The following is a 15,987-nucleotide window of genomic DNA, read 5'->3' on the forward strand; positions in this document are numbered from 1 at the left end:
TCACTGGACCACACCCCAGAGACTATATAAGAGAGGGTGGTGGCTGGTAAAAATCTGTGATGAACAAAAACTAATTCTGGCTAGTCACTTGAACAATGTCTGAAGCTGCTGAAGGGATATTGTTTTGCTGGACTATTTGCAATGCGTATGTAATTTTATGTTATCTGTTGCAGTAAAGCTCTTGGCAGACAGTGCTTATATTGTTGCCAAGTTTGAGATAACGACCTGTGTGCGTGCCAAGTACTTTCTTAACCCTCGGCTGGCTGTGTTTGGCCGTGTGTAGACGGGGACAGATCAAACTCTTTGAAGTTACAACCACCCTGAAAAAGGTGACTTACGCTTATGACTATTGCAGATTCGCATTTATGACAGTTGCAGTGTCCCAGAGTCATATGACTACCATTTGTAACCTTCCCAGCTGACTTCTGACAAGCAGAGTCAGTGGAGGTCACAAATTGCAATCACGTGACATTTTGCTTAACGATGCAGTAAAACTCAGGTTGTAAAAATCAGAGGTCGTCACATGATGCCTCACTTAATGACCACAACGTTAATGATAACTTTTCTGATCCCAATTGTGGTCATAAGTTGAAGGCTACCTATATCTTTTCTACCAGCAGGACTTGAGCTGAAGTACCTATATCAAGGTAGGGCAGACAGTAAGAGGACACAGGATGAACCCCACATACAAAATTAAACCTAAGTAGAAAATGATGATAAGGAGCAAGGTTTGAAAGATTTTGTAAAAAGATAATGCCATAGACTTAGGATGGATTGGGTTGAATCCTTTTCATTGTTTTAGAGGCTTTGTTTAAAACACGTATTGTATTATGGGTATAACAAAACATACCAAGAGTTGGTGTATAGAGAAATTGGATAATTTTGTTTTCAGCTTCTTGAGACTGAAATGTGTGAACAAATTGACGAGTGGCACTGGATTCATTTTTTGCCACATCTTCCAGGTAAAAGGCTTGCTCTAAAAGAATTTGCCACTGGACTTGTGTACGACGATGCCTTTGAACTGAATAATTTACCTAACAAAATAAAAACAATATTCTAGTTATTTATGGCAATAAGGGCAAAATAAGGTAGAATGATTTCCTCAAAACTCCAAAAAGTGCTTCCTTAATAAACAAAATACACATTCATTCCACAGAATGAATGTATGTGTATATAGGCATGTAGATGTCAAAATAAAGACAGGAATAATTTTTATGAGGAATATGGCTTGGGTTACCAAGTATCTTCCTGCATACATAGTATTATATTAAATACATAGGAACTTGTCTTCCACCAACACCTTGATTAGCATAGGTAATTATGGATATATATGGATATATTTGCACGCACTAAACACAATCACACCTGCTTACAATATAGTGCATATTTAACAACAAGACTGGAAATAATAATATATTTTGTAACACTGTGAATAGCTAAGACAACTGAGTTGAGGTACTCAACTGTTCTAGCAAAATAAACAGAGTTTGGAAAGACAGCAGAAATTAACTCCATTATCTGGTAATTCTTATACAGATATAATGAATAACTAGGAAAATAGTATGTAGATTACATGCCAGATTTGCACACTGCAGCTCAGACATGTAATTCACATCCATGAGGAAGACATATTCTCTGTCAGATGGCCAGGCCTTTTCCCTACTGGAAAGACTGTGCATCTTTGGAAACTGGAGGTAGAATTCCTGTGAATCTGTGGTCTGGAGCTGGAAAAGAATAGTTATGAGCTGCAGTGGTGCAGTGGTTAGAGTGCAGTACTGCAGGCTACTTCTGTTGATTACCGGCTGCCAGCAGTTTGGCAATTCAAATCCCACCAGGCTCAAGGTTGACTCAGCCTTCCATCCTTCTGAGGTCAGTAAAATGAGGACCTAGATTGTTGGGGGCAATAGGCTGACTCTGTAAACCGCTTAAAGAGGGCTGTAAAGCACTATGAAGCGGGATATAAGTCTAAGTGCTATTGCTATTGCTACCCACCCAGCCCCGCCCCTGCAGTCTCCAAAGAAATTTTTGGAATTTACATTAAGCTCAAGAAAACTGAAGCAGAGGAAGACGTTTTCAGTAGAAGGGAACAGGATACAAGGACGGGTAAAAAGAGTCAGCCAAGATGAATCTCTTAATCTTGATCAGCTGGACATCTCCCTAAAAACCAGGGACACCCAGGCAAGAGATGCTGCTGAAACAGAGGAATCAGGTCTGGGTTACAGTGGAAGGGCAAATACCTCTGGAACCTGAGATTAACCTACCTACTCAGAGCACCTGTAGCAATTATATAATACAGAAGTAGATCCTCTGAAAAACAGAGATTTATTGAGATGTTGGGATTAAATTTTAGGAGCAAAACAACAGAGTTTAAGAGACAGCAAGATGATAACTGAAATCTGTCTAAGATTCCAGAGCACCTTGTCCTGGTCTCCGAGCCTGAGAGAAATCTGCATCTAGGTACACTACAGGGATTAGGAAAAGTCAGCATTTATCATATCTTAGTTATCTGTTTATACCATATCTGTTTATATGGTGCTCTTGTTTGATCTCTGAAACGCGCTTACAACTTTTGAAAGATTGGCCAAAACGGTGCTGAGGATTTGAAATGACTTTGTTGGGATGATGTGGCCATCTTTTCAATCACTGCCTAAACTATCTAGAAATGTATCCCAGGCACCAGAGAGACTAGACACACAATCAAGGCCTCCCAAAATCCCAGACTGGCCTAAATGATATATTATTTGTGGGGTCCCTGTGTGGGTCCAGGACTCTATCATATTTGAATAACCATGTATTCACAAATTTTCCAAGGACAATGTCCAATGTATAAATTTTCCATGTAGAGCAAGAAAAGACAGGTTCAATTGTTGGACATAGTTGGTTACTAAAGTGTACATGCGACCTAGTATAGCCAAATTATTACACCCCTCTTGGATCTGATCCAAAACAAATCCAATGCAGTGGTATGGTCTGAGGAGTATCAGACTGTATTTGAACAATCATCTGCTCTATGGTGTGATTCAGTGGTGGGTTGCCCCCGGTTCGGACCGGTTCGCAAGAACCAGTAGTATAACTGGCGGGAGGCCCCGCCCACTGCCCCAGATGTCATCAGCGATCTGTGCATGTGCAGAAGCTTCTGTGCATGTGGAGAAGCAAGGCGCGCACGTGACCCTGTTGCGAACCAGTAGTAAAGGTAAGTAGAACCCACCCCTGGTGTGATTATAGGAAACCCAACACAAAAGTAGTTTATTAGAGTCTTGACGTCTTGGACTGTAACTTTAAATTCAAATACATTCAAGAGAAAACAAACACAGTGGTGGGTGCAAATATCTATAGGAGGTCTATCAAGGAAGGGAACTTTTGGATTATTTGGATTAAATGGAATGCAGGGATGTTACACTCTCTCACATATATATGTTATCCTACCTGCATGTTCTGGTTGTAAATCTGCTACAATTTCACATGTATTGAACATATGCCATTTACATTATCTAATTACCTGCTTATGAAGCTTCACTAGGCTTTTCTCTGTTGGGTAAGTATTGGATCTTTCTTCAAAGTCTTCGTAATCATCCATGTTTCGACCCATCCTATCCTGATATTCTGTAGGACACTGAAATTAAAAGAAAATATACTGCAGTCTATATCAAAACCTCTATATCAAAGCCTATCAGTGAGCTCATTTGAAAATAAAAATAATGATCTGTTCTTCTCTTATTATACATGAGCTCTTATTTTCCTTCTTTTTATCCAAAGTTTCTCTAGCAAAGAAGAAAACAGTGGGCTATCTTGTTTCCTTGATCTGTTAAAACTAGGACTCTAAATAGTGCCTACTACAGAGATACAATCACATCACTTCAGACAAAATTCTGATTACAGATAGTCCTCAACTTATGACTTCAAAATTTCTACTACAAAGCAAGACAGTTGTAAAGTGAGTTTTGTCCCATATTGCATCCTTTCTTGCCAGAATTGTTAAGTGAATCATTTAAGTTAATAACATGATTATTAAGTGAATCTGATTTCTCTATTGACTTTGCTTATCAGAAGATCACAAAAGGTGATCGATCACAAGACCCTGGGACACATCATCAATATGAATCAAATGCCAAATGCCTGAAGGTTGCAAAATGTGACCATGACCCCAGGATGCTGCAATCTTCATAAAGACATGGCAGTTGCCAAGCGTCCGAATTTTGATCATGTGACCATGGGCCTGCTGCAACCGACATTAAGCATGATAAACAGTCATAAGTCTCTTTTTTCAGTGCCGTTGTAACTTCAAACAGTTGCTAAATGAATGTTGTAAGTTGAGAACTACCTGTAGTCCTGCAGGAATATTTCTGTCTGAATGTCTATGGAGATTCTAAGTCATCCAGGTCCCTGTTGTCCCAAAGGTGCTTTTTCACAAGGCAGCTGGATTTTCTGAAGAGCTGAAGAAGCTTCCTGGATGAGAAGTGAAACGTCTTCAAAGAAAAACCAGAGAGTCCAGTTGCCTCGTAAAAAAAGCACCTTTGGGATTTTTGTCTGAAAGTCCTGCGCTTTTGTGCGGCTTGCCTTTTCTTCTGCCGAAGTGGCCAGTGGCAGTGTACAAGTGAAAATATTGAAATTAGTAAAGGTCTTTCTCCTATGCTATTTGCAATAATTTTTCTCCTGATTGCTAAGTGGTCGAGTACAAGTGCCAGTAACAGTGGGCCTGGCCTGGCACAATGGAGCACTGAGACTAAGTTAAGACATCCTACTGTCTCTACTGAAAAAAAAGTAAGGGAAAATATAATTTCATAATCCTGTGGCATTTAATACTGCTTGATTAAGCTACCTTTTTCAATATTGTATCCACACATTTCCTCAAAGGATGGTTGTATTTGATGCTTTCATTTACTTTGCGGACCTCCTGTTTATGTGAAGAGAAAAAAACCATCAGAAATATAATTTCTATGCAGAGAAACTTGTAATATGACATTCAGTTAAATTTAAAATATTTTACAAGAGTTGGATTTTTACAAGGCGTGACAGACTCACTGAGGAATTTATTTTGAAACCTGTTTTAGTAAAAGGGTGGAAAAGCAGGCAACATAATTGGTAATGGAGTCCTCTTTTTACTTTGCACCACTTATGTTCTTTGGCTCTGGGGCCTGCAGGTTTTATCTTTAAAAATTAAGAGTTGAAATTATTAAATAAGGGAGCAGGAAATTCCCTTTACAGTATTGAATTTAATTAATCATACTTCTATGCCGCCCAACTCCCAAGGGACCCTGCAGCTGACGTAATCCAAAATGCTTGTTAACTTTCTTGCTTCCTTGGATATTAATAAATTGTATGTACCTTTGGCATTTTGCTTCTCAAAATCTTTTATCTACTTCCTTTTGTATCCCTGCATTTAGCTGCGGAATTTACTTGCCTCCATAATATCCTCCAGGTTTTCTTCTGCATCTGCCTTTTCAGTCATCAGTTTAGCAGCCTTGAAGTAGGTCTTCATGAGAAGGTAGCCCTTTTTAGCTCCATTCCAGTGAGAGCGTGGAATTTCTACTAAGCCATATCCTAACAGCAACACAAGCAGAAAGAGGCCCCAGGTATTGGCAGCAGCTATTCCAATAGTCTGAAGCTGACTCCTAAAACAGAAAAAGTGGCCTGGGGTTTCATATGCAGTAAGTCAGGGGTGTCAAACTCGATTTCATTGAGGGCTGCATCAAGATTGTGTTTGACCTCAGGGGTCGGGATGGGTGTGGCCAGGATGGGCATGGCCAGCTCAACATCACTTGTGTCGGGGCACCTGTGATGACTCAAGCACTCTACCAGGGAAAAGGGGCTCCCGAGCTCCATTTTCACCTGCGATGGCCTCCTGCAACTCTCTGCCAACAAAAATGGAGCTCAGGAAGGCTGCCCGCAGCCCTCCCAAGCTCCATTTTTGCCAGCAGAGGCAGTGTGGACCGGTCTTTCACTGTTTCCAGGGCAGCTCCACGGGCCAAATCTAAGCACCCTGCAGACCAGATCTGGCTCCCGGGCCTTGCCCAAACTCGACATCCCTGCAGTAAATACTAAAGATTTTAAACCACTGTTATATAAAACCCTGGAGAAAATCTACTTATATGGCTGCTAAGAGTCAACAACATGTTGATGGCCTATAATCAATCAATTAAATATTTTTTATCAGGAAAATATTTTTTTCTACCATACTCATTTGACTAATGATTCCTTTTCCAGAGTGTAGTTTAATACATGATTGATGTATTAATCACAATAATTTGCTATATCCAAGAAGTTTATTGAATTTTGATATTATATAAAACATTCTGAGTATGAAATGGGTGTTTCGACTTTACTGAAGTGTTCTAATGCTGTTACACCAAAACCAGAAGCGTTATAAACTGGAGCAAATTTTTATAGTAGGAACAATCTTGGAAGACACTTGGTAAGAGCAAATTGCTGTTTCAGATTTAAAATGGAGTGCTTTCAAAACATTTTAAACATGAAAGGCACACCTGTTTTTGCCAGAGAAAGCGTTCCTTACTGAGTCAGTGAAGCAACTAGTTTTGTTGGCTTAATAAATTTATTAATCTACTCAGCCAAGGTTGAAACTAAATGTTGAACTTTTGCAGCATCTGATCATGACCAATAATAACAGATTTCCAATACATTACAAATCCATTAAATAATTAATAATTAATGTGAAAGAAGCAAGTTGTTTCTACCAATAAAGAATACATTGGTACATTATTTTAGTCCCTGTTAGAAATAGCCCCACTGAGAATGGAAGCAACTAAGGAAGACCAGCCTAGTATAGGTACTCATCTAATTGGGACAACTTCTAAACAAAGCTTTCCCTTTGAATGTTTACCAGGGCAAGCTTTGAACTCAATCCTATATGCTTAACTAGTGTCAGGTAAAGGTGTCACTGTGGGTTTTACCCTAATCGTGCTAACTGTCCGGAAATGTTTCCGTGGTTATGCAGACAGCATGACATCACACCACAGCATAGAGCATACGGGGATATACAGAATGCTGTTATCCTCCTGCATGCTTATATGTGGTACCTATGAGCCACAGTGGCGCAGTGGTTAGAATGAAGTACTGCATGCTACTTCTGCTGCCTACCGGCTGCCTGCAATTCAAATCTCATCAAACTCAAGGTTGACTCAGCCTTTCATCCTTCCAAGGTGGGTAATGAGGACACAAATTGTTGGGGGCAATAGGCTAACTCTGTAAACAGCTTAGAGAGGGCTGTAAAGCACTGTGAAGCAGTATATAAGTCTAAGTGCTATTGCTATTCATCTACTGTATTTACATTTGCATGCTTTCTAACTGCTAGGTTGGCAGGAGCTGGAACAAGTAACAGGAGCTCACTCCATCTTGTGGTACTCAAATCAAATCTTAAAATCAAATTCAACAACATAGTTCTAAGCTCTATCTCCTCCAATCACTAACAATCTAAATATGTAACATACTAATATACTAAAGGCTTAGCAATATCACTTACCATTGCAAGCTGATGTTCGGATTTATAGCTACATACATCAAGAACGCCCCAAAAATCAAAAGGTATGTTCCATAATATATGGCATTTTCAATTAACGCTGTTTTAATTTTTCCGGTAATGGAAAAACCTCCTGATCTAGCGTAGGACTGCATAAAGGGTAACAGAATCCTAGGAATGAAGAGCAAAATGAATATAGCAAAAGTTTCATCTTTTTTCCTTGGCTAGAAGTAAATACCTGGCACTTATACACATACAAATAGTCCTACATTTTAGAAAAATTGGCATATTTCTGAAAATTCTTATTCTAAGAGCCAAAGAATAAATCAAAAAGAAGGAAGCCGTTACTTCACAGAACTGATTTCAGAACTGTAGCACTGGCATGTTAAGTAAATCTACCATTGGCAGCAGGTACCAAGTTCATATTTTGTCACCATCTGCGACAAAAAAGTATATCCAACTGACTCAGTGAACACAGCAGCTACTTTATAACAAAGCCAAGTTCCATCCTCAGTTTAGTTTCTCTGATGGCTTAAATAAGATTATTTCAATTGGCTAGAATAGAGAGAAGAACTGTCTTAAAAATGTAAAGAAGTTTGACACTTCCCGTTGGGCAAGCCTGTCTTTCAATTAAAGTGTCCCAAAGTTTTCACGTTAATGATGAACATTCAAGCATTCCAGAAATTGTCTGCAGAGCCTGGATAGCTCTGCAGACAAGGCACTGTAATTTAACACCAGCTGTCTGCAATTAAAGTAAGTTCGAATCTCACCAGGCTCAAGGTTGACTCAGCCTTCCATCCTTTCTAAGGTAAGTAAATTGAGGACCCAGTTTGTGGGGGCAATAAGCTGACTTTGTATAAAATATACAAAAGTATGAAGGCTATTGTTTAACGCACTGTAAGCCGTCCTGAGTCTCCGGAGAAGGGCGGCATATAAATCAAATTTAAAAAAAAAAATTTCCACAATACTTACCATGTTAAAAACTGTGATGTCCAGTATACAACACGCCAAAAAATGGGCATAATTCTATCCGGGATATAACTCCATGGTTTGATACATTTGTATTTACTATAAAGACAATGAGAGTTAGCATCTAATGTACACATGATACAGAAAATACAGCACTGATTTTTGATGTGGAAACAATGTTCTAAGAAAGGCTGTATTGCAATGTAAAGTAATAATGAGCCTCTCACAATCTCACATAGCACAGAAGAGCCCCACAAATTGCAAGAAAAATGAAAAAAGTGCCTGAATGACAGCTACCTAAAAAGAGAAGGTACATTTAGGTAATATGCACTCCTATTATGTATGTATGTGTGTGTGTGTGTGTGTGTGTGTGTGTGTGTGTATTTCTGTATTCTTTTGACAGCGGACATAAGAATTATTTTTTTTTAATGTGTGCGAGTGTATTCATAGAAAAAAGTGACAATAAAGCTTATCTTATCTTAATTACATACAGTACAGATAGTTCTCATTTAACAACTGCGGTTACAAAAGTGATGAAAAAGTAGCTTTATGACCAATCCTCACATTTACAAACTTTGTAGGTCTGTAAAGAAATGGAAAGCTGAAGGAAGATCACAAGCACACTTGTGTCCTCACTTAGCAACCACTTTGCTTAACCTCCGAGTTGAGACAGTGAAGAAGACAGCAAAGGTCAGCTGGAGTAGTAGAGTGCAAGGAAGCAAGGGCAACTGTGGCTGGGACTTTGCGTCATGTTACTGGGCTGGGCTGGACTAGACTGGGGCAGCTGGGGACTCCCAGGGCAGCTGTGACTTGGTCCTGCAGCTTAGAGGCTTCTTGCAGTCCCAGAACTGCAGCGCTCCAAAAGAAGCCCTGAATTGAAGTGGCAAGCAGCTCTAGAACAGGGGTGTCAAACTCAAGGGCTGAGGGCCAGATCCTGCCTGCGTGGTACTTAGATCTGGCCCGCAGGGCTGCCCTGGAAACAACAAAGGACTGGCCCGTGGTGCGGGCCCCCCTGGACTCTGTTTTCACTGGCAGAGGTCAAACATAAACCTGATGCAGTCCTCAATGAAATCGTTTGACACCTGTGTTATAGAAGCTGCTTGCAAGGCAGAGCATGGCGGGGGGCAGGGGAATAGGAGGCTGAGAGAGCTGAAGAGGAGGCAGTTTCTTAACTTGGAGGAACTGAGGTTCAGGGCTGGACCAAGAATAGCTTGGATTGTGGGGGATCCTTGGGTAACCAGTGGTGGGATTCAGTTAACAACGGCAACTTGGAGTGCTGGGATTACCATTGCTCATGTGATGTTGCACTTTATGACTGCATTGTTAGTGACTGAAACCGCAGTCCCAATTATTTTTGTAACTCGAAGACTACATGAATTATAGAATAAAACAGAGCTCATTAAATTATTCAGCATCATAGGATCATACATGCAGATTAAATTGATTACTCGAAGTAATTAGAAGGCTCAGAATATGAACTCATTCAATCCTCAGACCCAAATTGAAATGTTTACCATTGGAGTTACTAATTACAGTATAAATTGGATTATTCAGCCAAGATAATAGTAATAACATGACTCATAAAAAGCATCACCAATGAAGTGATGCAATATAAACTGGCTTGAATGTTGTGCCCTTTGGCTTAGAACTATGACTGCTTCTCTTTATACTCCCATCTCTCTCATTTGTTGTGAATGAGACTGCTGATCTGTTTCTGTTGTTGAGACATTTGTTAAGTGAGTTTTGCCCAATTTTATGATCTTTCTTGCCTCGGTTCTTAAGTGAATCACTGCAGATGATAAAATTAGTGTACCTCGTTGTTAAGTGAACCTGGCTTCCCCATTGACTTTGCTTGTCAGAAGGTCGCAGAAGGCGATCACATGACCTTGGGACACAGCAACAGTCATAAATGTGAACCAATTGCCAAGCATCTGAAGTTTGATCACATGATCATGGGGATGCTGCAAAGGTCATAACTGTAAAAAACAGTCTTGTAACTTTTTCAGTGTCTAACTTTGAACGGTGACTAAATGAACTGTTGTAACTCAAGGACTACCTGTACTATGTTATGTAGTAATAAAAAAAACAAACATATTACAATATCTTTCTGCCAAATTCCACCACCTTCAATTAGTTTTCTTGATATCTCACTGAGGATTTCACATTCTCATGACATTTTTCTCATTTTTGTTAAAAGAGCGATTCCTCCTTGCCCTGCCAATATTACAAGGTTGTCAAGAAATTTTCAGATCAAAAAAGAAATTAATTTTTATATGCCTTGGTACCTCTGAGTGGGATTAGTGTCTTGATGTTGCACTGCTGATCCACTGTTGGTTGGATTTGTGTGTGACTCGTTTAAGTTAAGCTTACACCGATTGTATATAGTCTAGAAAACAAAAAGTCAGCAATTGGTCAAAAGTAAAATAAGGGTTATAAAGACATTGGCCTACTCTATTCATCAAATACATCAGCTTCCCAAACTGAAAAGCCCCATTTTTGCTATGTTGATCTGTGTCAACCATCCTTTGCTTCAGCAGCTCATTGAGAAATCTAGAGAATGAATCCTTACTGTATGTTTGTTGATTTCAAGAAAATGTATAATAAAGTGAATAGGCTCAAATTATTCATTTTACATTAGATATTAGATATCTGATGTTATTCTTGAAAATAAATTATTACAATAAAATAACAAAAAATCCTTATCTGCTAATCCTATGGAAATTTTATAAACAAATTTTATTAAAATGGAGAAAATATATATGAAAATTCTTACCGTAGTGACATCTAAGGGCAGTATAAAGACTATGAGGAAACAAAGATACCAAGCTAATAGCGTTGCAACAATTACAAGTTTGTGCTGCTTTTTGAAGTCACCATATCGATGTAGTATGATTAATGCCAAAAAGAAGACGACAACTATCTCAATGCCCAAAGCTGCACCACTCATTATTGTTAACTGATTCCAACCAGCATGTATTGGTTCATAAGAGGATTACATCTATAATAAACAGAAAAAAACAATGAATAGAATAGAATATGGCTTGCAATAAACATTTAATTCATTAATATTCAGCTGAAAAGGTTAAAAAAATCCATTTAACTTGTCTACCACATTGGACTCTGCTCCATGCCATCGGACTTCAGTGTATTTTAATATCTACAGAACAAAAGCACTGATCTAAATGCTACTTCAATTCCTGAGTAACCTCTGTCCCTCTTCTACAAATGGCTATTGGTCCTGCTGCCTGAGGTTGATGGGAGTATAGTAACAGTGTAGTAAATCTGGAGTTGGGGAAAGTTGTGGCTGCTTTAGAGAACACAATAGAAGAACGTGAATATCACAGACCTTTCAAATGATTGAGTTTGTCCCTGTTTTGTCTCCCTGCTCATGTGAGCCAGTTTAGATTGATTGTTTTTCTTGCTTGTTTTTTTTAAGCTATTGTCTTATTGATTTGTGCTATGACTGTTTTGGATGATATTATGCCAGTCTTTTTGAATCATATTGTGGCAGAAAGGTAGAATATATTTTAAACAATAAATAAGATCTGGAATGACTAACTTAATTTTATGCTTCATTATTTCATTTGTCAGCTCTTATGAAGTCATTGGAAATGAACTTCAAACCACAATCGCATAAGTAGTACATATTGCTGTTATAACATATTGCTGTTGTAAGCAGAGATGAGAAGAAAGATTAAAACCTGGCAGCAAACTTTTATCCTATAGTGTAATTTTTGCTACACAGGTACTGAGAAAAAGCTAACTATCAAAAGACTTCCACCAGGATATCTTCATGATTTTAAACTGTTGTTAAATCAGTTAAAGTAACTAGGGGGAAAAGCTTAAGCGACCACTGGGCTAAAAAGCATAGGAACTTATCAAAAGCAGTAAGATAAAACCTTAAGCAAACACTTCACACCATATCTGTAAACTTGTGTTCCCTACAATTTCTGTGAAAAACAAGATTAACATGTCAAAATGAAGCTGTAAATTCCACTGAATTCAAGTTGGCAATTTAAAGACAGCCAAGTATGCATTTCGCATTCATTTCCCTTTGCACTTGCAAGCTTGCCTTTCAGAAATTGATCGGAAGTTTCCCTGCTTTGGAATGAACTTTTTAAAAGCAGCGTTGCTAATTTTGTACATGAATCAATCACCGTTCTAATTCAGGCACGTTCATCCTTACAGTGGTACCTTGGTCTTCAACTGCTTTGAAATCATCGGATTTGGTAGTCTATGCATTTTGATGTGAAAATGTTGTCCCATTACTCGTCTGTTTGTTACTCAACATATAACTTAAAATTTGTCACCATCGGCTGCCTTGTGACTCACTGTGTATTATTCCTTGTGGGGAAAAATTGTTTGGTACTCATCGTTTATTGGTACTCATTATACCTCCTGGAACCAATTAACAATGAGTATTAAGGTACTACTCTATTTTGTCCTTTATCCGACATAGTCTTCATGTATGAATACATATACATATACCATGTTTCCCTGAAAATAATGTCTTATATTTGTTTGAACCCTGAAATAGGTGCTTGGCCTTATTGCATGTGCTCAAAAGCCTGATTGGGCTTATTATCAGGGTATGTCTTATATAGGGGAAACAGGGTACATACATACATACATACATACATGACTCCCACCACCCCACCTAAAATACAAAATGCTGCAGTACTGAATTCCAGCACTTCTATTCATCTAACACTGGAGGACAGAAATAAGCAACAACTTGTAAGTAAGAGTTTCTATCAACATGCGTGGGTAGTGCTGGCAACAGGTAATACCAGAATATATACATATCCAATGATAATTATTCACCTTCATGTCCTTCTTCTATTTAGCACACTTCTAAGCAAGCCCAAAAAAGTGAAAATAAAAATTGGGGCAGAGAATCCCACAGAGCCGGCTGCCCGGTTTTAAACACTTTAAGGCACCCATCCTGTTAAGAGGAAATATTTTTTTAAAAAATCCCTATGATGGGAACTGTAGTCCAATACACAATAGAGGGCTGAGTCGGGGAAAGCCAGCCTGAGAGGACCAAAGAGAAGAAAGCTATCAGTGCAGAAGGACGAAGCTGCGGGGGATGGGAACTGTAGTCCAATGCGGGCTGCGGGTGATGGGAACCGTAGTCCAATACACAACAGGGGGCCCAGTCGGGGAAGGCCAGCCTGAGAGGGCTGAAGAGAAGAAAGCTAACCAATGGCGGGGAGGACGGCGCTGTGGATGATGGGAACTGTAGTCCAATACCTAACAGTCAGGGAAGGCCTGCCTGAGAGGGCCGAAGAGAAGAAAGCTAACCAACGGCAGGGAGGATGGTGCTGCGGATGATGGGAACTGTAGTCCAATGTGGGCTGTGGATGATGGGAACTGTAGTCCAACGCAGGCTGCGGGTGATGGGAACCGTAGTCCAATGCGGGCTGCGGATGATGGGAACTGTAGTCCAATACCTAACAGTCAGGGAAGGCCTGCCTGAGAGGGCCGAAGAGAAGAAAGCTAACCAACGGCGGGGAGGACGGCGCTGCGGGTGATGGGAACCATAGTCCAATGCGGGCTGCGGATGATGGGAACTGTAGTCCAATACCTAACAGTCGGGGAAGGCCTGCCTGAGAGGGCCGCAGAGAAGAAACCTAATCAATGGCGAGGAGGACGGCGCTGCGGGTGATGGGAACTGTAGTCCAATGCGGGCTGCGGATGATGGGAACCGTAGTCCAACACCTAACAGTCGGGGAAGGCCTGCCTGAGAGGGCCGAGGAGAAGAAAGCTAACCAGTGGCCGGAGGACGGGACTCCCCGTGGACTTACCCGGCAGAGACGGGGCTGGGCACTCCCCGGTCGCATCCTCTCGCGGTCTCCGCTCCTCACCGGGTCACTGCTGGGCCCCGAACCAAGGACTACGGGCTTTCCGTTCAGTAAGAATCCTTCCCGAGGCTTCTCCCGGGGACTCCCGGCTGCCTACTCCTCAGGCGGAGGAAGTCCGGCTCTCCACAGGAAGGAACCGAGCCGGCCACCAGCTGAGCCGCAGACGCCTCTGACATTTCCGGCTCCGTCCGTTCCCTCAGGCGCGCAAGGAAGCCTGGGAAAACATATCCACGTTGCCGAAACCTACCACAACTTCGACGTCACTTCCTTCACAAAAGTGGGGGTGGTGGACTACAGTACCCAGAAGACATCGCATTTTGCTTTACGCGCTTGCGCAGAAGCAGGGTTTGTCGCCTTCACGGGTGGACTACAGTACCCAAGAGGCATTGCGAAAGCCAAGCTTCCTTTGTTTTACCTGGCTGATCGAAGATAGTTAAATAAGTTAAATACGGGTCGTGGTGGAAGAAATCTAACGATGGGGGTGGGGAAGGGTCTCGACACCAATCAATCCATCAGAGAACGTACATTGTGACTACTCCACCATTGATCAACTTTTTGTAATTACTAATCTCTGATCTATGCAACTGTAAAGCGGTACACAAGTCGAATTGCTATTGCTATGAAAGTTGCAATCCTATATACCCACGAGGGATCGACCTAATTTATAGAATAGAATAACAGAGTGGGAAGGGACCTTGGAGGTCTTCTAGTCCAACCCCCTGCCCAAGCAGAAAACCCTACACCACTTCAGACAAATGGTTATCCAACCTCTTCTTAAAAACTTCCAGTGTTGGAGCATTCACAACTTCTGGAGGCAAGTGGTTCCACTGATTAATTGTTCTAACTGTCAGGAAATTTCTTCTTAGTTCTAAGTTGTTTCTCTCCTTGATTAGTTTCCACTCCTTGCTTCTTGTCCTGCCCTCAGATGCTTTGGAGAATAGCTTGACTCCCTCTTCTTTGGGGCAGCCCCTGAGATATTGGAACACTGCTATCATGTCTCCTCTACTTCTTATGATTCAGTTGACAAGTGTATCACCATTGCACTGTTGAGGTTTGATTTAAACCGGTGTTTTTCAAGCTTGGCAACATCTTAAAAGTTTACATTGGCCTTAAGTCAGGGGTGAAATCCAGCAGGTTCTGACAGGTTCTGGAGAACCGGTAGGGGAAATTTTGAGCAGTTCTGAGAACCAGCAAATACCACCTCTGGCTGGCCCCAGAGTGGGGTGGGAATAGAGATTTTGCAGTATCTTTACCCTGGAGTGGGGTGGAAATGGAGATTTTGCAATATCCTTCCCCCTGGAGTGGGGTGGGAATGGAGATTTGGCAGTATCTTTACCCTGGGAGTGGGGTGGGAATGGAGATTTTGCAATATCCTTCTCCCTGGAGTGGGGTGGGAATGGAGATTTTGCAATATCCTTCCCCCTGGAGTGGGGTGGGAATGGAGATTTTGCAGTATCTTTACCCCTGGAGTGGGGTGGGAATGGAGATTTTGCAGTATCTTTATCCTGGGAGTGGGGTGGGAATGGAGATTTTGCAATATCCTTCCCCCTGGAGTAGGGTGGGAATAGAGATTTTGCAGTATCTTTACGCTGGAGTGGGGTGGGAATAGAGATTTTGCAATATCCTTCCCCCTGGAGTAGGGTGGGAATGGAAATTTTGCAATATCCTTCCCCCTGGAGT

At 40.9% G+C, this 15,987-nt stretch overlaps 1 protein-coding gene across 1 annotated transcript in view; it reads right to left on the bottom strand.

Moving 5' to 3' along the window:
* Window positions 1-14,575, bottom strand: part of LMBRD2 (LMBR1 domain containing 2) — a 30,187-nt gene extending 15,612 nt beyond the window's left edge. Inside the window, exons 1-9 of the mRNA XM_034442398.3 lie at window positions 14,251-14,575; window positions 11,217-11,441; window positions 10,729-10,829; window positions 8,447-8,542; window positions 7,478-7,645; window positions 5,402-5,612; window positions 4,820-4,894; window positions 3,500-3,613; window positions 851-1,034 (exon numbers count right to left, since the gene is read on the bottom strand). Coding sequence (XP_034298289.2) covers window positions 851-1,034; window positions 3,500-3,613; window positions 4,820-4,894; window positions 5,402-5,612; window positions 7,478-7,645; window positions 8,447-8,542; window positions 10,729-10,829; window positions 11,217-11,390 — 1,123 coding nt within the window. The 5' untranslated portion in view covers window positions 11,391-11,441; window positions 14,251-14,575. The remainder of the gene's footprint in view (window positions 1-850; window positions 1,035-3,499; window positions 3,614-4,819; window positions 4,895-5,401; window positions 5,613-7,477; window positions 7,646-8,446; window positions 8,543-10,728; window positions 10,830-11,216; window positions 11,442-14,250) is intronic.
* Window positions 14,576-15,987: the final 1,412 nt, after the last annotated feature.

Source organism: Pantherophis guttatus, chromosome 2 (assembly GCF_059756535.1).
Source record: "Pantherophis guttatus breed Tessera chromosome 2, ASM5975653v1, whole genome shotgun sequence".
Lineage (NCBI taxonomy): Eukaryota > Metazoa > Chordata > Lepidosauria > Squamata > Colubridae > Pantherophis > Pantherophis guttatus.